Genomic DNA, 23,212 nt, shown 5'->3' with positions numbered 1-23,212 from the left:
AAGAAGGCAGGAGCATAAAACACCTCTTCTCTCCTCCTTTCACTGGCTCCCTGTACGCCAAAGAATTGATTTTAAAATTATTTTATTGACATACAAATGTCTAAATGGCCTCCATCCATCCGACAAGTCTGAACTTCTTCAGCCATACACTCCATCTCGGGCTCTACGCTCAGCTGGCCAGCAGCTCTTGGCCGTGCCGAGGACGAAAAGGAAGTCCAGAGGGGATCGGGCCTTCTCTGCGGCAGCTCTAAGGCTATGAAACGAGATAAATATAAGAGAGGCTCCTTCTGTTCCCATTTTTAAATCTCTTCTGAAAAAACAGTTGTTTGCTGTGGCTTTTAACACCGTCTGAGTCTATGTCATTTTTAATTGTTCAATGTTGTATTTCTCTTATATGTTATATGTTTTATTGTACAGCGTTTTGGTCAAACCTTGTTTGTGTTTAAACATGCTTTATTAAAAAATTGGAATTGGAATTTAAAAAAATGCCTTGATTATGGGCGGGAATCCTGGAGCAGTTAAGACATGCCCAGTCCACACTATTAAATCTCCAATTACGGTAACAATCTATGCTATGCTAACTAGCTACTCAATACTCAATATACCTCTCTATTCACTCTTCTCTCAATCCAACCTACTCACCACAGATTGTCGAGACCACAGTTGATTTATCAAAGGACCGGGGGGCTAACAATGCTTGTTTGTGACACAAGATGGTCCCAAAATGTCACATGATCTTGTTCTCAGCCAATAGCAAAAATCAATTGTAATAGCTGGGTTTCAACACATAGAAGGCAGTCACTCACATTTTACAATAAAATATGCCAAATTGAAATACTTTGACTAAAATGTTGAGAGTTGGACCAAGATCAATCAACAGCATTACTTCATACCCAAATACATTTGTATTCAGTAGAAAAAGTGGTTTTGGGGTTTAGTTATTCTTTCAGGAGGGAGTGTTGTGTTTAAGTTTTTTGTTGCTGATTTAATGTGGTAGTATTTTCATTCTGTTAACTGTGTGCACTCACAGAGAGGAGCCTGTAGATGTAGCAGGTTTTCTTCTGACCGTCTCTCCATACCCGAGCCATCGCCTGCTCGTCGTTGGCCGGGTTCCAGTCAGGATCAAACATGACCAGACGATTTGCACCAATCAGGTTGAGGCCACACCCCCCAGCCTTACTGCTCAGCATGAAGATGAACTCTGGGTTCTGAAAAACAAATGCATTCAGGTGCAGTTCCTTGGGTGTGTTCAAAATCCCATACTAGCGTACTACTCACATTAAGTCAGACGTCAAAATGAGTATGTAGTGCGCTCACACTAGATAGTATGAAAAGATTGAGTACGTGAGAAATACCCAGATGTATGCTATATCGAGACATTTCCTAAGTATTGCACAGTGGGCACACTAATCACACAGAACCGCCGCATGATGCATTGCAAGCAGAACGTAAAATGGTCATGGAACCGGCTTCAAGCTAAAAAATTAACATCCCCATTTCAAAACCCCTTTTGTAAATAGGGCTCTTGTTTTGAAGTTAACTGGAAGTTTTGTCAATAGCATGGAGGTTCTCCCAAAATCTCTGAAATGTGGGAATTAAATGTGTTTTCCGCAAGTTTTATGGATCAAATGAGCACATGTTGATATTCTACCTGGTCACTTTCTCACTTAAAATGTTTTCAGAACTTTCAAAGGTAGAGAATCAACAGAGATATTTAGCCTCAGTGTTTCAGATTTTTGTCGTTATAGGTTCCAAAAGCATTTTGGAAAACTTGGAATTATACTTCAATGGGAACGGTCCATCATCCTAATCATACTATTAATATACAGTAGACCGCATATACTCGTTGTGATTGTAGAATGTTAGTGGGACATTTTGAACACAGCCCTCATTTCTCATATCTTTCATTCTTGTTCCACAAAGTCACACTCACAGACTGAACGTTGAACCTTTCAACAATCTTGGCCCTTTTCTTGATGGACATGGTTCCATCCAGGCGAACATACTGGTATCTGGAACAGACCGACACAAAGGTTCACACGTCAGAGAAAACTAATGACCAAGGTCGGACATGGGCAGCGTTTCCAAAGCACCTTCTAGATCTGCACAGCTTCTCAAACAGGTCCAGTGTTTGCGTGTAGTTGGAGACAAGAACCACCTTGTCACTCGTAGTGGTCCTCGTCATGGCCAGTAAGTAGTCCAGAACCAGCATTTTTCCTAAAACAGAACAAGTTATGATTAAAAATGTGTGTGCAGCTTACAAACCACTAAACAGAAATTTTATAAAAACTACAATTTTATTAAACACAAAGCTGGGGAACCATGTTCGAGTTCTGTGGCTTACACTTATGTAGTTAAAAATGATTAAAATATGTTTCATTTCAAGTTTTCCCATTTCAGTTCTGTTGAGGATCATTTTATCTTCTTTTTAAATAAATTGAAATTGAGGGGTATACAAACAGGAATAAGGCTCAGACGCCCACGCCAAAGACATTAACACCAATATCTTCATTGATTAGGAAGCCTGACAAGGTAACCATAAGATGAAAAACAAATTAGATGATACATAATATTTTTAGTGTATTTTACAGATGATGTCAAAACTGACCCGTTATCAAGGGAGATGCTAACAGAAAGCTATCACAAGAAGAATGTTGTGTTTCATGGGGTTATTTATTAAAGGCTCAGTAATTGTGATTAATTAAATTTGAACTTTAGTAATTGTAAACGTAATTGTAATTGACTTTTAGTGGAAAAATAATCATTATAATTTTAAGTGTAAAAAATGCTGGTCACTATAATCATAATTTTGTTGGAATTGAGCATAGATACTTAAAGACGTTATTGTAATTGAAATATGTAATTGAACCCAACCCTGGCTAGTAGTGCTGACTCATCACTGAAAGGCATCACAGTCAGGGAAAAAGATTGATAGATATCGATCTCTACGTACGGATACATGGACACATCTTTCCTAGGGAAGATTTCCAAGGAAAAGTTAATAGTGTTGTGGACATGAAGCAGTCGAATACTTCAACACTTCAACTGTTTATATGTGGCACTCAATGCCACATATAAACAGTGTGCTTCACAATCTAAACAAAAACAATCAACTAATTAAAACAATAGAAAAAAATAAAATGAATGAGTTGGGAGGGCGTGTCCATAATAGTCCCAATATTACTGCGGATCCCACATAATGCCTCATTCAAATTTGAAAAGTACGTCTTCAAATCAGAGTTTTGAATCAAGTGTTATTTTTTGTCTCTACAGTGTGTGTGAGTATTTATTATTGAGGGCCTATAACAAGCATGAGTAACTCTATAACTACATTCATCATCAACTTCATCAATTCAACAATTCACTTTTGGCTTTAAAGTTATGACGTAACAAAGACAAAAAAAACTATAACTTGAGCGTCTCTTCACAAACATTGGCCCTCAGAGAGTTATAAATGCTGGAGATTTCTTCCTGTTAAAAGGGAGTTGTTTCTTCTCACTGTTGCTAAATGCTTGTTCATGTGGATCTTGTTGAGTTTTTTCTTTCTTATTATGAATTTTATATTTTGATAAACGTATTGAGATGACTGCTGTAATTTGTGCTATACAAATAAAGTTGAATTGAATTAAACACTCTAAGAATCTTTATCATATGCAATAGGACTTGGTAGATTGTTGTCATAAAACTGGAGATTTAGCCCCGAGCTATTAGAGCTAGCTATTAGATAATAAGCTGCATTACTTGTTGAATGTGCTTCCGATGAGGACGTTCTATTATATTTGTTTAATTCAAGGAAGCTGATGTTGATGTTTACAGGTTCTCACCTGAAAGCTGCGGTTCCACAGCTTTAGGGCAGTAGCCTGAAGGAAACAGGTCCAGTGCTCCCTCGAAGCCTTCGTTCCCTTCCACACATTTGTCATAGATGAGAGCAGGGTCTGGTGGAGAGCACAGTCAGGTGTGGAGATACGACCATGATTTGAACAGCAGGTGATGCAGAACTCACGATTGCAGAGTTTCTTCAGTGAAGTGATGGAGGACAGAGAGGAAACACTGATTCTGTCCTCCTGTAAGGACTGCATGGCCTGCTTCAGGAAGCGTTTGTAGAGCTGTGCCTGTAGAGGAGTCAGCCTGCAGGGCATCATGTACTCAGAGTCTTACATAACACAGACATACACGTGTGTTCCTGCAGCTTCTTTTTACACTCAAAGGCTCCTTACCTGCAGCACACAACCTGCTCGATCTTCACAGGAAGATACTTGGAGAGGATATCAGATGTTCTCCTGATCAAACACCTGTGGATGCAGGTCAAAGAAATCCAGACAAAAAACATACAAAGTGAAACAGCTGAAATAATTAAGACAAGGCAGAAAATCAGCCGTCCTCGTACGCAAGTGTAGAAAATCCTCTGCTTCGACAAACATTAGAGAAAGAATGGATTCTCAGCTAGGTTCAAGTAAATGGTGAAGAGTTTGTTATGGAATCAGAACAGTACCATAATGAATGAACTCTTGCAGTTGTATTTCAGATTCACAAATGCACACGATCTGTTTCACAAATATATATTTTATGCAAAATTGTAATAGAAATTCTGAAATGCACAAGCTCTACTTCACATTTTGAGGCACACTTGTAATATAAATCCAAAGGTAATGAAAATTTCTGAATATGCGTTTACAAACTGCTTCTGTGCTGTGAAACCTCTGTGCATTTGTGAGAGAAATGTGTGTGGTCAATTATGAGACTGCCTTCATGTAGCGGGTCAACAAACGTCACCATTGGCTGATAAAACTGATTGACAGATTCATCAGCCAATCAGGTGTGTTTGGTTTCAGCCAATCATATAGCTTCTTACATTTTCTCCACACTCTTGTTTGAACACTGCATATGCGCACATATCAGTAGCTCTGCAATTGGTTTAAAAGTGTTGAGTTTTTAAACTTCTTCTTCAAATAATAATAATAATATAAAAAAAAATGGGCAATATATCGATATTCAAGATATATCAAGTTTTCCATTTTGGCGATATGGAAATGTACAATATCACTTATATCAATATATTTTTAGTTTATAGCTCATTTTGGATTAAGACTTGTTTTAGGGGTCAGTGCCTTCACTACTTCTCAGAACAGCATGAAAAGCACAGTTAGATGGATTTATGAGTGCGTCCTAACCCAGATCTTTTCCTATACAGGTCATACTCCAGAACTCACTCACACATGCTGCCCCTTAGAGGAGAAAAAGCCAAATATGGCAGTATATTGTGCAGCGGTTTGTTAATAAAAGTGCCTGTGTGGCATTTTTCATCAGCAAATTTGAACTAGAATTGTCTTTCTGGTAAAATTTCTTTGAGTTAAAAATATCAAGATTTATATTGTATATTTATACGTCGCCATTTTGAGAAAAATATTGAGATATGACATTTCACCCATATCGCCCAGCCCTATTTGCAATCACATATTTTAGAACAATAATAAAGCTTTATTATTAATGATCATGCTAAGGCCATTCTAGTAGCCCCCACCCCCCTGTTATGACGCCCCCCAAATATGGAACCACTGCATGGTGGCATTGACTTTGAAGAGTTAACAGGTAGAAAGCAGTGAGTGTTTAAGTTAACAATTTATAAACTGAAAATATCTGATCCACTGAAAGAAGATGTCATTTTTCCACATCTTTTCTCAATTACAATCGAAACACAGAAATTATGGAAAATCTTGTATCGTTCACATTTTCCCAAGTCATTCCTGAAGCAGTAAGGAAAGTCCTACTTGTGAGCTGGTGGCAAACCTGTTGACAACGCTGATCAGCTCCTTGAGTTTCTCCTCTCCTCGCTGTCTGTCTCCATCACTGGCATCAGCATCCCGACCCTTCAGGATGGGATGTTCAAAGCGCTTTTTAAACTCGTGGGCTGTGCCTGGTAGAGGGAGAAGAAATCACAGGTACTGTATGTGTGCACGAGGTGGACAAAGAGAGCGAGTACTCCTCACCAAGTATGCCAGCATTCACAAAGTGGACTAAGCTGAAGAACTCCAGCAGGTCGTTCTGGATCGGAGTCCCTGATATCAGCACTCTCCTCTGAGCGCTCATGGCGTTCAGAGCCTGGTACGTCTGGTTGTCAGAGTTTTTCAGACGGTGGCCCTGCGACACATGGCCATTACAGCAGTTCATCATTCCCTGATCGCTCCGATGGCTGAATGAGTTCAAACCACACGTACCTCATCACAGATGACGAGTCCCACTTTGCAGCGGTGCAGCACCTCAGCGTGCAGGCGGAAAGTCTCGTATGAGATGATGAGGATTGGGGTTGGTACTCGCAAACCATGCTGAGCAATGAAATTCTCTGGAAAACATGAATAAATGTCAAATTCTGTCTGTACTTTCTAATAAACACCAGAGTGTGAGCACATCATAAGCTCTTTAAAGCCTTCACTGACTGAATGACATGGAGTAAAACTAGTGACCTAGCCGTCAGCGGACCCCTTTACGCATTAACTTAGCGCAAACATGGTCCCATTGAGTACATGCTAGTTTAGCCAACTAGCCAGTTAACGTGGATTTCATTTCAAAATGTTTCCTGGGACCGCTTATTGAGTGCACCGCCCTCCCCCCTGAAAGCTTCGTGTATCGCAGCGGTGCTCCGTGAAAACGTGATCAGCTTTAATCATCTTCCCCTGCTCAGTGTTGGAACTGTTATGCCTGGCTAACTAAGAATAACTCAGTCCGTTCTGTAATTTTGGTCTTTTAATTCCAGCTTTTTGTCCGTGCTTCATAGGTAAACATTCACAGTCAGCAAGCTACCTCAAGTACAAACGTTTCAATGGGAACTTCCGGTTTACAAAATAAAAGTCCGTTGGAGCAACGTTATTAGAATGTTACATTCGAACAACATCTCATCAGAGCTACAGACAGTGACGTGCCGTCAGGGTAGGTAAGGTAGGCAGTGCCAACCCAAGGGTGAATTGATATTTTTATTATTTGTTTTAATTATAATATAATTATAAATTATTTAATTTTCCATTTCCAATAGCCTACAGTACCTAAGTGTAAAAGTGTCAGCATTTTGTGATTTTCATAGCCCAAATTACTGCTATTTCCTGGAACAGCTGCAGTCTCACTCCGCTGTAAGGCAGAGGGAGGCCACGCCCCCTCCCAAAGGCACGTTGCTCCTCTGCCTCGGCTCCCAATGCGTGGTTTTATGTGTTTGCGCATGCGCAGTCAGGTCCCCAAGATGACAACCATTTACGTCCAAAGGCAGCGTAGAGATCTGCCTTTGGACGTAACCGCACTATGCTAAATGCTATACGTAAGTTCACAGTACATTAGTGAATAGATACCACGTGACCGCTGCTGCTATGTTCTCTAGCTAGTGGGCGGGATAACACTACAGTCAGGATGACAGCGCTAGAGACAATAAAGAAACTTTTTTTTGAGGAAAAACGACAGCTTTTAAAAGATGGGAGACCAACATCTGAGTTAATTTAATCTAAGTTGATAAAAACCTAATCAATAAATCTGATCAATAAATCAGTAAACCATTGATCCCCGAGAGGAAATATGGTGACATTAATGCTGTTCTCATACATCTTTATATGACATAAGAGGAAGAAGAGTCTTCTTCCTCTTCTTATGCGGTGTAATCGTAATAATAATATTGTTGTAATAATAATATGTTAAACCTTTCCTGTTAAGCCTCCCAACCGTGGTCGAAAGGCACAGGGGAGATCCGGGTTCTCCAGGGCCGGAGGCTGCTACTCCTCCGGGGCTAACACCCGCTCGTCACACTCGGCAGAGTTGATACCGCCGGCGTATAAGAACCAGGCCGTGTCGTTGTTTCAAGGCTGCACTTTATTCCTCTCTTAAACACGTTTAACTCCCTAGCTATCTCCCAGTCGCCGTGTAGGACTCTCCCTCGTCTCCGCGGCTCTCTCCACACACCTGCGCGCGCGCACACCTACGTCACTCACCTGCGCCACTCACATTCACGCACTGAGCTGCCCTACCTTAGAAACATCTCACAACAAATAATAATTTTTCCGTCTCATAATTTTAATTTGACGGACTTCCGTCACCCTGACGGAAAACTTTAATCCCTGAGTAGCTATCTAATGATAGTAAAAACTTTCATTAGATTAAATGAATAAAAAAGGTTTCGGTTACATAGCCTATAATCAAAAACACTGACAGATATTCTGGAGATGGAGGATAAGAGCATTTTTAAACAGAGACACAGAGGTTAGAGAGCGGATCGATAATGGGAGAATGTTCCAGTCAAATGGAGCTTTATATTTGAATGAAAATTTACCGACTACTTTTTTGACTCTATGGGACTACAAGATATGGTTGATCAGCATGACGCAAACTGTATGACGATCTGAAAGGAATTATATATTGTTTTAAATAATCAGGAAAACTTAAATTAATACATTTAAATATAAATAATAGCCAGTGAAGCTGTCGTCTAGATGCCCGAGAGAGCCATGACAAATGTTCATACACTTGGCAGTGGTGAGTTCTGAAGGGACAGCGGAGGATAAATCTACACAGACTATTGTACGTGACATTAAGTGGTTGGAGAATCGTGGCAGTGGTGTTTTGATAAATAATATCACTGTAATCAATAATGGGAAGAATCAATTGTAAAATTATCCTTTTTCTAACTGAGTAACTAAAACAATTAACTGAATGATAAAGCAATTTTAAGCGGTAAGAAATTTTGTTTGTAATAGTTTGTATATGAGTTTTAAATGACAGTGAGGAGTCTAGCCATAGACCAAGATATTTAAACTGATCAACAACTGGGACTGGTAATCAGAAAAAGTAAGTTTAATCTCATTGGCTGAGACTGGGCGAACCCGCTTCTGGAACAACATAAAATTTGATTTCGAGTTATTGAGTAATAGTTTATTAGATTGTAGCCAGGATTGAACTGCATTGAAGTCATGCTGAATAGAGTAATTAATATCTGAGATATTAGATTTTGCAGATCATTAATAAATATTGAAAATAAAAGTGGGCCAAGAGAAGAACCCTGTGGAACACCTTTCTCAATAAATAAAAATTCAGAGTAGCTGCCATTGTAAAACACACACTGTTGCCGATGATGAAGGTAAGAATTGAACCAGAGGAGCGAAGACCTATCCAGGCCTATAGAATGAAGTTGTCTAAAAGCAAATAGTGATCGACCATATCAAACGCTTTGGAGAGATCTATAAATAAAGCACCAGTAAGCAGATTATTGTCAAAGCCAGAAAAAATACCATTGGTAAATTTTAATAAAGCAGATGTAGTAGAGAAGTGTTTTCTAAAGCCAGATTGAAATGGAGATAAGAGGTTATTGGTTGAGAGGTGTTCTGATAGTTGATTAAAGACTATTTTCTCATAGACTTTAACAATACTATTAATCATAGAGATTGGTCTGTAGTTATTGACATTACTAGTGTCACCCCCTTTATGCAGGGGGATGACCTTTGCACATTTCCAGGCAGAGGGAACTTCACATGTACTAAATGATAAGTTAAACAAATCGGCTAAAGGAAAACATAGAACATGAGCGGCAAGCTTGATAAACTTGGTCTCAATGCCGTCTGGACCAGCACTGCTATGAGAAAGTTCATTTATGATCTGCTCTACTACAGCTTACCCTACTGAATGAGAAACTGCTGCAAGATGGAGCATCAGAGGAAGAAAGTGAAGGAGGAGAATGGACCTGTGGAAGTTGTGAAAAATGTTGGCTAAAGGCAGAAGCAATCGCACCAGAGTCATTGGTAATTACATCATTAATAAGCATATTATGTGTTGCAGAGTTAGATTTACCTGATAATTTGTTTATTTGCTTCCAAAACTGTTTAGGATGTTTAAAGTTATTTGTAAGACTGTTTTTGTAATAATTTGATCTAGCATTTCTAGTTTGCGTGGTACATATATTTCGCAGGTGTCGATATACATCCCAGTCAGCAGCAAGCTTAGTTTGATTAAATGTTGACCAGGCCTTATCCCATTGTCTAAACAGACTGAGGAGTTCTCCATTCACCCAGGGAAGATGGCTTCCTTTAACTCTGATTTCTGTAAATGGAGCATGAAGATTAATAACATTTAGCAGTTCAGAGGAGAAATAGTCCCAGGCTTCATTTATGGAAGGTATTAAATAAAATCTGTCCCAGTTAATATTTAAAATATCGTTAATAAAGTTTTCACTGTTTAACCATTTTGTTCTACGAACTTTAATAATTTTTGGGGGGAGACATGGAGGTTTAATTTTCCATATACAATACACAATACAGTGATCGCTAAAACAACCAGATAACACACCAGAGTCTAAAAAGCGCTCAGGGTGAGTTACTAAGATCAGATCAAGAAGAGATTGTGATGTGGGACTAATTCTTGTAGGGTCATTAATCAACTGGGAAAAGTTTGAGCTATTAAAAATGTTTCGCTCAGATGCAGAGGAAGGAGCCAACCAGTTTATGTTAAAGTCACCCAGTAATATCATCTCATTATTACGGCCTAAGGATGAAACTGTAGACAATATATTTTTCACGGAATCAGAAGGGGAGTTAGGAGATCTGTAAATATTACCAATGATTTATTGTTTATTTTCATGCAAAATAACTTTTACAAACAGACCTTCAAAGTGCACTTGTTTTTCTTTTGGGCGAATAAGCAGAGATTGAAGATTAGATGCTATAAAGGTGGCTACGCCGCCGCCTCTAGAGCCTCGGTCTGCTCTGTACAAAATATAATTCTCCAGATGAATATCATTGTCAGAGATGCTAGAAGAAAGCCATGTTTCAGATATTGTAATAATGCAAGGTTTATTGTAAGTTATCCAGGCTCTCAATTGGTCGATTTTAGGAAGTAAGCTTCTAATGTTCACATGAATCATTTTAAGACCATTAACCATACTTAATAAAAAAGAAAATATAGAGAAAAAATATAAAGCAATTTACAACAAATAAGAGTGAGAACAACCAGTCAAGAGCAAATATAATCTTACATACACTTCCACACCACCACACAATCACACATACATACATAATACAAGAAACAGCAAACAGCAACAAAAACAAAACAGAAATCTCAGAACAGAAATCTCAGTCTGCAATATTAAATTAGGGAGATCTTCTTAGACTAGATAGCATACCAAAATGTATATCAATCAAAGACATAGGATTTGTTAGAGAAAAATTAAATAAACCCTAATTAATGTAACAAAACAGAAACCACTCAACCATTAATATTATTGACTTTATAACAGTCGAATCTGCTGCTCCAAACAGTCAAATAGACGGGATATGCATCAGGTGATTAAATCACGACAGCCACCGTTTACGGCAAACAGAGAACAGCGTGCACAATAGTCAGCAGTCAGCCGCATCAGATCAGAAACTTAAATATAAGTGACACGCAGAAAGAAGGTTTACAGACCAGAGTCGTGTGGATCATTTGTAAACGTTATGGATGTACACGACCACCTCATCAGGAGAACGGAGCAGTAGGAATTTGCCGTTATCTGCATGGATTCGAAGAGTAGAGGGATAGACCCAGTTGTACTGTATCTCCAGGTCACGGAGCTTCTTCTTTGCGGCATTAAAAGAGCGGCGCTTCTCCATCAGTGCCACACTGATGTCAGGATAAATATGCACTCTGGCTCCATTGTACACAAGCTCCTTTTTGTCGCGGGAGAGATGGAGAACTCTGAGCTTCTGCTGAAAGTAGAGGAACTTTACAATGATTGGCCGAGGACCTGCTTTGGAATCACGTCCGATCATTCCTGGAGATCGATGTGCCCTCTCGATGACCAAAGGAGAAGGGAGGTTTTCTTTACCGAAGAGTTGAGTGAGGAACTGCCCGACAAAGCGATCATGTCCCGGCCTTCGGAACCCTCTGGAACACGGACAAGACGTAGATTTGAGGACCTGCTACGGTTCTCGGCGTCATCCGCTTTTTCAGCCAGGTAAGCATTTTGTTTTTCCAGGGCCTTAACCCGTTCCTCCAGAGTAGACAGGGTGTCTTGATTAGTGCTAACCCTGGCTTCCAGCTCACCGACTTTAGCACCCATCGACACGAGCGACACTTTCATAGAATCCATGCTGCTTTGAATGCAGTCCAGTTTAGAGTCAAAGTGAGACAACAAGTCATTTTTTAATTGCTGTAGGGTATCGATCAAAGTTTTGTTAGTGACCGCATCCATGCCTGAACGAGCCGATGTTATAAGAGTCACAGGGCACAGGTAAGTAAAGCACGTTGTTTGACTCTCAAACTGGGCCCAAAAAAAAAAAAAAAGTACTAAAAAATGGCAAAGGAAGTGGCAAGATATATTTAGGTTGAGTGGGTTGAGTGGGTCACTGCATTATCAGCATTAACAGCGACAGACTGAGATAAATGGAGAGCTCACGCCAGCCCTACTGCACTGTCAGCCATCTTGAACTCATCTTCATAGTTAGCAATCATTAAAATATGTCTCATATTTACTTTTCCCACCAAAATAATGAAATCTAGAGGTATGCCAACAAAAAAAAAGGAACAGACGTCCACACCAAAGATATTAAAACCAATATTTTCATTGATTAGGAAGTCTAACAAGGTAACCAACAGATGAGAAACAAATGTAATCAAAGGTAATATTTTTTAGTGTATTTTACAGCTGATTTAAGACATGATTCAAAACTGACCTGTTATCATTAGAGATGCTAACAGGAAGCTAACACAAGATGAAGGTTACATATCATGAGATTGTTTATTAAAGGCTTAGTTATTGTGATTAATTGTTGTTAAACTTCAGTAATTGAGAACGAAATTGTACTGATAATTGACACTGTAATTGTAATTGAACATAGACAATTGAAGAAAATGTAATTAAAAAATGTAATTGACCCCAACCCTGCATACAATACAATATAATGCAATAAGTGACTGCTGCAAATCGTACTTTTGTAACCAAGGTTCTGATGCTTCTAACCCTAACCTGCTACCCGTGCATCTTCCAGAACTCAAACAAGTCCCTCATTGGTTTCATCTTTTATATTTAAAGTGTGTCAGTACAGGAAAAGGAAGTGTTTTACTGCTGTCAAACTGTTTTTAGTTCAGGTGGAGCAGTTTGATCTGCAGTGGGCCACAGATTTTAGGAAGGACAAAGAGCAGATTTAACAATAATATGCCCTAGTTTGCACTTCCACGTATTAACTGATATGTAAGATATGTGAAGAATCAACGATATTCAAGCAATGAATGACACATCAATCCAGCAGGATCTTGCCTTCAGAAGTACTTATTTTTGGGACAGATTTTTGTTTAATTTAGGGGAATTTTGTGCTATTGTTTGCATGATACGGGCGACCATGGCTCAGGTGGTGGAGGGTCGTCTTCTGATCGAGAGGTTGGGGGTTCGATCCCAGTCCATGATTATGTGTCAAAGTGTCCTTGGGCAAGACACTGAACCCTAAGTTGCTCCCAATGGTCGACTAACGCCTTGCATGGCAGTCCTGTTCCATTGGTGTGTGAATGTGAGAGTGATTGGGTGAATGAGCTGATATGTAAAGCGCTTTGAGACTGCTTCACTGTGGTTATAAGGCGCTATATAAATCTAGTCCATTTACTATTTACTATGAAATTACAGGATTTTAGAAAAACTGGGAGTTCTTTCAACAGTGTGAGATTAAAAATGACTGCCATCATGTGATATAAGCATGAAAAAACTGAGCCCTGTAAATATTGTGGAGTTTCACTGGAGAGACTGAGATATGTACAACTGAATTATGTCATTCACGTTTTCTCTATACTTTTTTACTTTCTTCTGTGGGCCACATTGGATGCTTTAAAGCAGGTTGTCAAACTTTTTTGGCTCAAGAAACCCCCTCCTCTAACTTTTGAATTCAAGTACCCCCTTTGTCCGACTAGAAGAATTTGCTTAGAATTGTGTGGAAAAATCACTTTAGAGCACAGTGATGGAATGATGGAGTGATAACACACATTAAATTATGCCATTTTGTAAATTTAGTGCCCCTGAATAGATCTATTTCTATAGTTTTTATCATTTACGTCATTACCCTCCTGTAGTGGGACCAAGACTGACCCTTGTATTTTCAGTTCATGTTCTAATCCAGATTATTTTCATCATCATTTTTTGGTTTTTTGTTGTTGTTTGTCTGTTCTTTTCATTATTCATTATATTTTTCTCTAATTTGGTTCTTTTCATTATTCAGTATATTTTTCTCTAATTTTGTATGTTGTTGTTATTATCTAAATCATTCTCTCTCAGTGTGTGTTTTTGGTGTCAATTGGTTGTTTCTTATTTGATTTTGTATGTTTCTCTGTTATTTTTGTGTTTTTTGTAGTGATATTGTGTATTTTTCTCTCATTTAGTGTCTTTGTTGTCGTTTTGTGTGTTGCTGGATATAATAAGTATTTTTCTCTCTTAGTGCATGTTTTTGGTGTCGTTTTGTGAGTTGCTGGTAATATTTATGATTATGATTATAATTTTTAATTAAAAATAAACATTATAAAGCCCCATGTTTTTTACGCTTTGATTTGTTAAATTTTTTTTCGCTCTCGCTCAAGTACCCCTGTAGTGCCATCACGTACCCTCATTAAAGTATTCATGAGTGTAAACCTCACACTCGTCACTGTATTCTTCGTCACATGGCAATGACTTTTTCTTGCTCTTATTATAATCCTATTTATTGCTTTAAAGATGTACATTGAGAATCATTTTGTTGTAGTTTTTTTATGAGCTAATCTGACTTACTGCTGCAGTATATATAAGAATGGTGTCTAAAAAACACAGGCAGTCTCAGGCATCACAAACATAAAAGTAAACACAAAACAACAACTCAAAAAATACACAAAAATACTCCAAAAACACAGAATACGATGACAAAATAATTCAAAATGACAACATATATACACAAAACAGACTCCAAAAACATAAAATGTGGCATAACACACAAAAAAAAATACAGAAAAAAAACAGGACCACAAAACTACACCAAATTATTTAAAAAACACAAAAGAAATTAAATACAGAAAATGACAATAAAAAATACCAAAAAAAATGAATACCAAAACACAAAATGACAAAAAAAAAATACACAGAATGACTGAAAACACAACACAACAAAATTCCAGAACAGGGCAACAAAAATACACAAAATGACTCTAAAAACACATAAGGAGGCTAAAAAAAAATACAGAACAATATAAGAAATGACAATCAAAAAAAAAAGTACACAAAACGACTGCAAAAAAAATAAAAAATAAAATACAATAAGGGAGAACAGAAATATGCCAAAGGAGTCCTAAAATACAGAAGAAAAAACATAAAACAACAACAATGATGGCTCCAAAAACACATGATTCTGATTGGTCATTATTCTATCGCAGACACGTATGTTGATAATGTGACCCTCACATCAGACAAACACAGTTTTGTGGCCCTGCTGTGATGAAAGTTGTCATAATGTTCGATATTTGGATTTGATCTGAAGTGTAAGAAAAAGAGTTGCAGGTTTACCTCTCTCTGATGAGGTCTGAGGACTTTTCCTAAAACTGGATCCACAACAACATGTACTGGTAGTTTTTCTCTGGATGGAGGATGAGAAGTTGTGTTACATTTCACTGACTGCAAACATCTACAATGTGCACAGCTTTAGTGTTGATGTGAGGATGTTTTAAACTTACTTTTCAGCCTTTATCTGCTCGTGAGCACTCAGAGCTGGAGGCTCATAAAGAACTAAAGCATCTTCTGCAAAAGGGTCATGAAGTGATTTCCTCACTCCAGCACGTTTCAGACCCAGTGCCCTGATTCCCAGTGAACCTGCAGGTCAATCAATAAGACAACAACTGAAAGCTGCAGGGGGTATTTCAGATAGGAGGTTCAATAAACTCTGAGTCTATCCATAAACTCTGAGTTAACATACCCCACCATGGGAAACTCTGGGTATCCGGTTTCATTACAGCTGGTATGAAGTGGGTCAATCAACTCTTACTTACGTGCATGAGCACGATAAAAAGCCATCATCAATGGAGCCAAAATACAACGAGCTACCATGGCAACGAGACGGAAGAGAACAACTTATTTCTCCCTGATGGAGCTAGAAGTTCTCCTGCAGGTGTTTATAGAGGAATATCAGCCTGTTCTAAATAGGTTAACGGCCAAATCTCAAAAAGGACCTTATTTGGGGACACGTCCCTCCCCATGGTAAAACAAAACACAACTGTATTTTTTTTTTTAAGTGTGATATATAAGAAGTATGAACATTATTGTGGTGGTCTCCGGAATTGGTGGCAGGGGTGTTTTTCATTCCATTAAGCGCATTTTCCTCTAATGAATATGCATTGTAGGCGGATCTCCCAGGGGGAGCAAAAATATGGGAGGAAGAAATGCAAGTAAATTGATGCAGGGGATGAAATGCCATTCATGAAATCTTGAACTGTTTGCGGTGATTGTTTTAGTACGGAAGAATAGTACAAGTGAGGAGCAGGTGCAGACACACACAGTTGACAGAAAACACAGTGGAGATAGAAAAAAGGCTCCAGTTGTGTGTGTGTGTGTGTGTGTGTGTGTGAGAGAGAGAGAGAGAGAGAGAGAGAGAGAGAGAAAGAAAAAGAGGGTTGCTGTGCGCAGAGATGGATATACAAAAATGAGCATGGATCAATATAGCTTTGGGCTAACTGCTCCACTGATCTCCTTTCTCTCCATGTTTTGACCGTCAAAGTATTGTGTCGTGTTGATGTCAGGCCAGAATCAACAGATCAGATGTGTAATTTACGCATGATCACTGATGGCACAATGGTTACATATGAGAGTATGTGTGACACAGCGCTGCTCAGACCTGCGCTGGATGATGGTCAGTAGATCATCTTCAAAGAATGCAGACTGGTTGACAGACTGTGTAGTTGTATTAACTCAGATCAATATCAATATTATTAGGTTTTAAAGTTGTTGTTTAAAAAAAAAAAAAAAAAAGATTTTTATTGTGTATTTATTTTTCTACGTTAATAAATGTTTGAACAGCAGACAGAGAACTCCATCTGCCTCAAATGTCAGTGCTTGTGCGCAGTGACGTCTCCACAATAAACGAGCAAAACGCTCATTTAAGTAGGCAACTAATTTACTACCCTTTATTTCAGATCTTTGTGAATCCGGCCCTCAGAGTATAACTTACCTTGCTTTATACAACCGGAAATTCAGAGTTTCCTTTATTTGAGCACAAACATACTCAAAGTTTTAACACAACCCGCTTTCTGGAATACCCCTCTGGTGATGACAGAAGGAAAAAACAACAACATAAGAGGAAAAGTGTTACCTGAGTAGTTCGGAATGGGGATTTTGAAAGGCTTGGAGAGGATAGCTCGGATAAATGCCTCCTGTTGTCATGATTTGGTGGCTCCTCCCTCCTGTGTCCTCTGTTTTTCCCTCCCTCTTGTTCCTGTCTGTCCTTGTTGGTGTGGAGTGGGGAGGAGTCGGCACTGCAGCTGGAGCTCGTTACTCACCTGCAGCTCATCACCACCAACAGGCTCCAGTATGTAACCTGGTCTTCTCCTCCACTCGACGCCAGATCGTCAGTTATCCTACGTGATATTGATTCCCCTCCAGACTCTGCCCTGCTGCCTCCACGGTTGGCTCCTGGACTGCGACTACCTTCATTTTTTGGTCTCAATAAATTCTGTTACATTTTTGACTTGACTGGTCTGATTGGGTGTTTGCTCGGCCCCGTAACAGAACGATCTGGCCAAAGATGGACCCAACAGACAATCAAGACACACCAACAATACAACAAGCTCTCTCTCATCAAGGAGGATTACTTGGACAACATGAACAGAGTATTCTAGCTCTACATGCTTCTAATCAGCAGCTCTCCCAACAGGTAACCGTCCTCACTCAACAGATTTCAGCGTGGCTTTCCCTGCAGTCAAATGCCTCGGCCCAACCCGCCCAGCCCACCCCTCCATCTCCGCAACAAGTCGAGCAAGGACCTGGACCCAGAGAGCCTGCCATTTCAGACCCTGAACATTTTGCAGGTCAGTCAGAGTTGTGTCGAGGATTTTTGTTCCAATGCTCTACAGTATTTAATCAACGACCAAGTTCATTTTCCTCTGATATAAGCCGGATTCAGTACATGTGTGGACTAATGAGGGGAAGGGCACTCAAGTGGGCTGAAGCAAGATTTTCAAATACTGCTATGCATGAGGTTCGCTACAGGGACTTTGTGAAAGAGATTAAGCAGGTGTTTGATCATCCTGATTTCCGGTCTGATGCCTCTGCTAAGTTAATGTCCCTGTCCCAAGGCCAACGATCCGTTTCTGATTATTCAATTGATTTTTGGACTCTGAAAGCTGAAGTCGATTGGACAGAACAAGCCTTACGTGCTGCGTTCACCAAGGGTTTGAGTGATCAAATCAAAGATGAATTGATGTCCCGTGATGAACCGGACGATTTAGAATCTTTGATTTCTTTGGCTAACAAGATTGACAATCGTATCAGAGCAAGGCGCAAGGAGAGAGACAACTCTGCCCGCTCTTCAACCCGTACTACTGCTTTATCTCCCCCAATTCGACCCAGTCGTCAGCCAATTCGCTTTGAAGTGGACCAAATTGATGGTCCAGAACCTATGCAGTTAGGCCGAGCCCATTTGACTCCAGAAGAGTTGCAACGTCGCCGGCAAGCCGGTGAGTACCTCTATTGTGGCAAATCAGGACATTTCCTGGCCAGCTGTCCCACACGGCCAAAAGACCGGTCACATTCCGTAAGTGTGGGGGTACAGATGAGCCAACCTGTTCCCACCGTTAAGACTCCAGTACGTTTTCAGATCCAGGCCTCTTTGTGTGTTAATACCCTGTCTATTCCCCTACTGGCCCTGATTGATTCTGGTGCAGAAGATAATTTCTTGGACCAGCAGGTGGCACTTCAGGCTGGCATCGAGCTGGAGACTCTGAGCGCCCCTGTTTCCACACTGGCGCTGGATGGTAGGTTACTGGCCCGAGTAACTCACAAGACTGCGCCGGTAAATTTAGTCCTGTCTGGGAATCATAGAGAACAGATACAATTTTATATACTCTCAGCACCCACTACGCCCTTGATTCTGGGTCATCCTTGGTTGGTTCAGCACAACCCTACCATTGATTGGAAGGAAGGGCGTGTGACTAGTTGGGGGAACTTATGTCATTCTAATTGTTTGCTTTCTGCCCTGCCTCCACTAGAAGGATTTACTGTTGCTGGTGACGCTGAGAATGGTCCAGATCTGACAAACATTCCTGAAGTATATCATGACCTGCAGGAAGTATTCAGTAAGTCCAAAGCTGTGTCTCTCCCACCACATAGACCATATGATTGCGCCATCGACCTCATTTCGGGGGCACAGCTTCCATCAAGCAGACTCTACAATGTATCCAAGCCAGAACGGGAGGCCATGGAGAAATACATTGCAGAATCCCTGGCTGCGGGACTTATTCGTCCGTCTAAATCTCCCCTTGGTGCTGGTTTTTTCTTTGTCCCTAAGAAAGACAGATCTTTGAGACCTTGTATTGATTTTCGGGGCCTTAATAACATTACAATCAAGAACAAATACCCCTTGCCTCTTCTAGATTCTGCATTCACCCCACTTCAAGGTGCCACCGTGTTTACTAAGTTGGACCTCAGAAATGCATATCATTTGGTGCGCATAAAGGAAGGGCATGAGTGGAAAACTGCCTTTAAAACACCCATGGGACACTTTGAGTACCAGGTGATGCCTTTTGGACTCACAAACGCCCCCGCAGTTTTTCAGTCCCTCATCAATGATGTACTAAGAGACTTTCTTAATCGTTTTGTTTTTGTCTATTTGGACGATATCCTGATTTTTTCACAGACCCAGGCCGAGCATCATGACCACGTTCGACGAGTACTGCAAAGACTGTTGGAGAACAAACTTTTTGTGAAGGCGGAGAAGTGTGTATTCCATGCAACTAAGGTCAGTTTTCTGGGATTTATTGTAAAGAGTGGTCAAGTCGAAGCAGATCCTGAAAAAGTCAAAGCAGTGGTTGAGTGGCCTGTACCAAGAACCCGAAAACAGCTCCAGAGATTTTTGGGCTTTGCCAATTTTTATCGCCGATTTATTAAGGACTTCAGTCGTGTTGCTTCTCCGTTAACCAAACTCACCTCTCCATCCCTGCAGTTCTCCTGGTCCCCTGAAGCTGACTCAGCCTTTAATCGTCTCAAGAACCTGTTTACGTCTGCACCAGTGCTGAAGAGCCCTGACTCCACGAAGCAGTTCATTGTAGAGGTGGATGCGTCTGACTCCGGGGTGGGTGCTGTTCTCTCTCAGAGGTCTGGTGCAGAGGGACTCGTTCATCCATGTGCCTTCTTCTCACGCCGGTTGTCCCCTGCTGAACGAAACTACGACGTTGGCGACCGTGAGTTACTAGCTGTTAAAATGGCATTAGAAGATAGGAGACATTGGTTGGAGGGGGCTGAACAACCTTTTTTAGTTTGGACGGACCATAAAAATTTAGCATACATTCAATCTGCTAAACGTTTAAACCCTCGTCAAGCACGCTGGGCAATGTTTTTTAGTCGCTTCAACTTTGTTCTTACTTATCATCCTGGATCTAAGAACATCAAACCAGACTCTCTGTCCAGACAATTCTCTACAGAAGAACCCCAATGTGAATCTGACCCCATTTTGGCCCCAGCCCAAGTTGTTGCAGCAGTTACCTGGGAGATAAGGAACCTCATAGAAGAGGCCCAGCGCACACAGCCAGATCCAGGCCAAGGCCCTCCTGGCAAGATGTTTGTCCCAGCTTCAGCCCGTTCAAAGGTGCTGCAGTGGACACATGACAGTCGCTTTTCCTGCCACCCGGGTGTCAACCGTACCCTTTCACTACTTCGTCGCTTCTTCTGGTGGCCCTCCATAGAAAAGGACACACGATCGTATGTCACAGCCTGTCAAGTGTGTGCTCGTGGGAAGTCCAGTCACCGTCCCCCATCTGGACTCCTTCAACCCCTGCCTGTTCCGTCTAGACCCTGGTCGCATATTGCAGTGGATTTTGTGACTGGCTTACCTCTCTCACAAGGTAAAACCACCATTCTAACGATAGTAGATCGGTTTTCCAAGGCTGCACATTTTGTTGCCCTGCCCAAGCTTCCCACAGCAAAGGAGACTGCTGATTTACTGGTTAGTAATGTTGTTCGTCTGCATGGAATACCTACAGATATTGTTTCCGACCGTGGATCACAGTTTACATCCCATGTTTGGAAAGCTTTTTGTCTGTCACTAGGTGCCGTGGTCAGTCTCTCATCAGGTTTCCACCCGCAGACTAATGGGCAGACGGAGAGAACAAATCAAGATCTGGAATCGGCACTCCGTTGTGTGGTTACCTCTAATACTGCTACTTGGAGTGTGTACCTACCCTGGGTCGAATATTCCCACAACTCCTTGGTTTCAAGTGCCACAGGTTTGTCCCCTTTTGAGGCTTCACTTGGTTACCAACCTCCCTTGTTTCCTGAACAGGAGCAGGAGCTTGCCGTTCCGTCCATCCAACATCACATGCAACGTTGCAAAAACGTCTGGCATCGTACCAGGGCAGCTTTTCTAAGGACGGCTCTTCGTACTAAAGCAAGGGCGGACAGGCACAGAGTTGATGCCCCTCAATATCAGATGGGTCAGGAAGTGTGGCTCTCCAGCAAAGACATTCCATTGAAGACGGATAGTCGCAAACTCTCCCCCCGCTTCCTGGGTCCCTTCAGGATTGAGAGGATAATCAGTCCCACGGCGATTCGTCTGAAATTGCCTTCTTCGCTACGTGTGCATCCTACGTTTCATGTGTCACAGATTAAGCCAGTACTAACGAGTGACCTTTGCCCTCCGGCCGTTCCCCCTCCTCCCACCCGGGTTGTTGATGCCCAGCCTGCGTATACTGTGCGTAGGTTGCTGGACGTGCGGCGCCGTGGTAGGGGACTGCAGTACCTGGTTGATTGGGAGGGGTATGGTCCAGAGGAGAGGTCGTGGGTTCCCCGTTCCTGGATCTTGGATGCTGAACTGGTACGTGGGTTCCATGCTGCCCGTCCTGACGGATCCAGGCGGCCGCCAGGAGGCGTCCGTTAGAGGGGGGGTACTGTCATGATTTGGTGGCTCCTCCCTCCTGTGTCCTCTGTTTTTCCCTCCCTCTTGTTCCTGTCTGTCCTTGTTGGTGTGGAGTGGGGAGGAGTCGGCACTGCAGCTGGAGCTCGTTACTCACCTGCAGCTCATCACCACCAACAGGCTCCAGTATGTAACCTGGTCTTCTCCTCCACTCGACGCCAGATCGTCAGTTATCCTACGTGATATTGATTCCCCTCCAGACTCTGCCCTGCTGCCTCCACGGTTGGCTCCTGGACTGCGACTACCTTCATTTTTTAGTCTCAATAAATTCTGTTACATTTTTGACTTGACTGGTCTGATTGGGTGTTTGCTCGGCCCCGTAACACCTGTAGACAGATTTGAACAGATGTTACGTGATCAACAGCTGCATTTAGTAAAGAATGCCAATGAAACGTGGTTCGTTGCTTGTTTCCAATGCTTACGTGTTTATCTCCATCACTACAGGCCGGTCGGTTGTTAGTGGGAGTCAGAGGCTTTCTGAACTGAGAAATGTGGTTTTCTTGCAGCTCATTCTCACTTTTTCTTCTTTTCTCCTGAGAAACCAAGCAGTGTTAGATCACGATTGAACAGGAAAGTAGTGCATTAAACACAGATCTGAGTACAAACTACCACATCTGTACAATCTTCCACATACACACACATTACAAACATTATCTTTATAATCATTATTTGGATAAAGCAATAACTGCAACTAGGGCTGGGCATCATGGACAAAAATATCACATCACGATATTCTACTTATTCTTCTTGCACAAAAAATCCCCAAATTTTGCACAAAGGTCCAGTCTCATTCCAGATTGTCCCAGCTGCAAAAACAGGCCAATCGTCCTAAAGGTGGCGCTACAGTACGCCTCTAAAATTTTAAACTTTGGAAATTCCCAATAAATCAACCATATTTGCTAGATTTCCCCAAAACGTTGTCCCAACAACACTGAAGAAACTGTTGTACTCATGTAAACACACTACATACTGATTTTAGACATCAGAATTCGTACGAGTAGTACGTTAGGATGACATTTACAACATGGCCTATCAATCTGAGCTCAATGTGTTCAAACCGTAGAACACAGATGAAAAAGTTGTTCATGTTTTAGTAA

The 23,212-nt window shown here is 41.0% G+C and overlaps 1 protein-coding gene across 1 annotated transcript in view; it reads right to left on the bottom strand.

Annotated features, from left to right (window-relative positions):
- The window catches only part of LOC114458807 (DNA repair and recombination protein RAD54-like), a 32,526-nt gene that overhangs the window by 6,000 nt on the left and 3,314 nt on the right, over positions 1 to 23,212 (bottom strand). Inside the window, exons 2-15 of the mRNA XM_028441191.1 lie at positions 22,538 to 22,648; positions 17,304 to 17,364; positions 15,676 to 15,811; positions 15,509 to 15,578; positions 11,504 to 11,843; positions 6,216 to 6,340; positions 5,988 to 6,138; positions 5,788 to 5,914; positions 4,218 to 4,292; positions 4,004 to 4,128; positions 3,825 to 3,935; positions 2,094 to 2,217; positions 1,934 to 2,012; positions 1,029 to 1,208 (exon numbers count right to left, since the gene is read on the bottom strand). Coding sequence (XP_028296992.1) covers positions 1,029 to 1,208; positions 1,934 to 2,012; positions 2,094 to 2,217; positions 3,825 to 3,935; positions 4,004 to 4,128; positions 4,218 to 4,292; positions 5,788 to 5,914; positions 5,988 to 6,138; positions 6,216 to 6,340; positions 11,504 to 11,843; positions 15,509 to 15,578; positions 15,676 to 15,811; positions 17,304 to 17,364; positions 22,538 to 22,648 — 1,815 coding nt within the window. The remainder of the gene's footprint in view (positions 1 to 1,028; positions 1,209 to 1,933; positions 2,013 to 2,093; positions 2,218 to 3,824; positions 3,936 to 4,003; positions 4,129 to 4,217; positions 4,293 to 5,787; positions 5,915 to 5,987; positions 6,139 to 6,215; positions 6,341 to 11,503; positions 11,844 to 15,508; positions 15,579 to 15,675; positions 15,812 to 17,303; positions 17,365 to 22,537; positions 22,649 to 23,212) is intronic.

Source organism: Gouania willdenowi, unplaced genomic scaffold (genome assembly GCF_900634775.1).
Source record: "Gouania willdenowi unplaced genomic scaffold, fGouWil2.1 scaffold_188_arrow_ctg1, whole genome shotgun sequence".
In the NCBI taxonomy this organism is placed as follows: Eukaryota; Metazoa; Chordata; class Actinopteri; order Blenniiformes; family Gobiesocidae; genus Gouania; species Gouania willdenowi.
The sequence above is the reverse complement of the archived record's forward strand: the minus strand, read 5'-3'. Positions and strand labels throughout refer to the sequence as shown.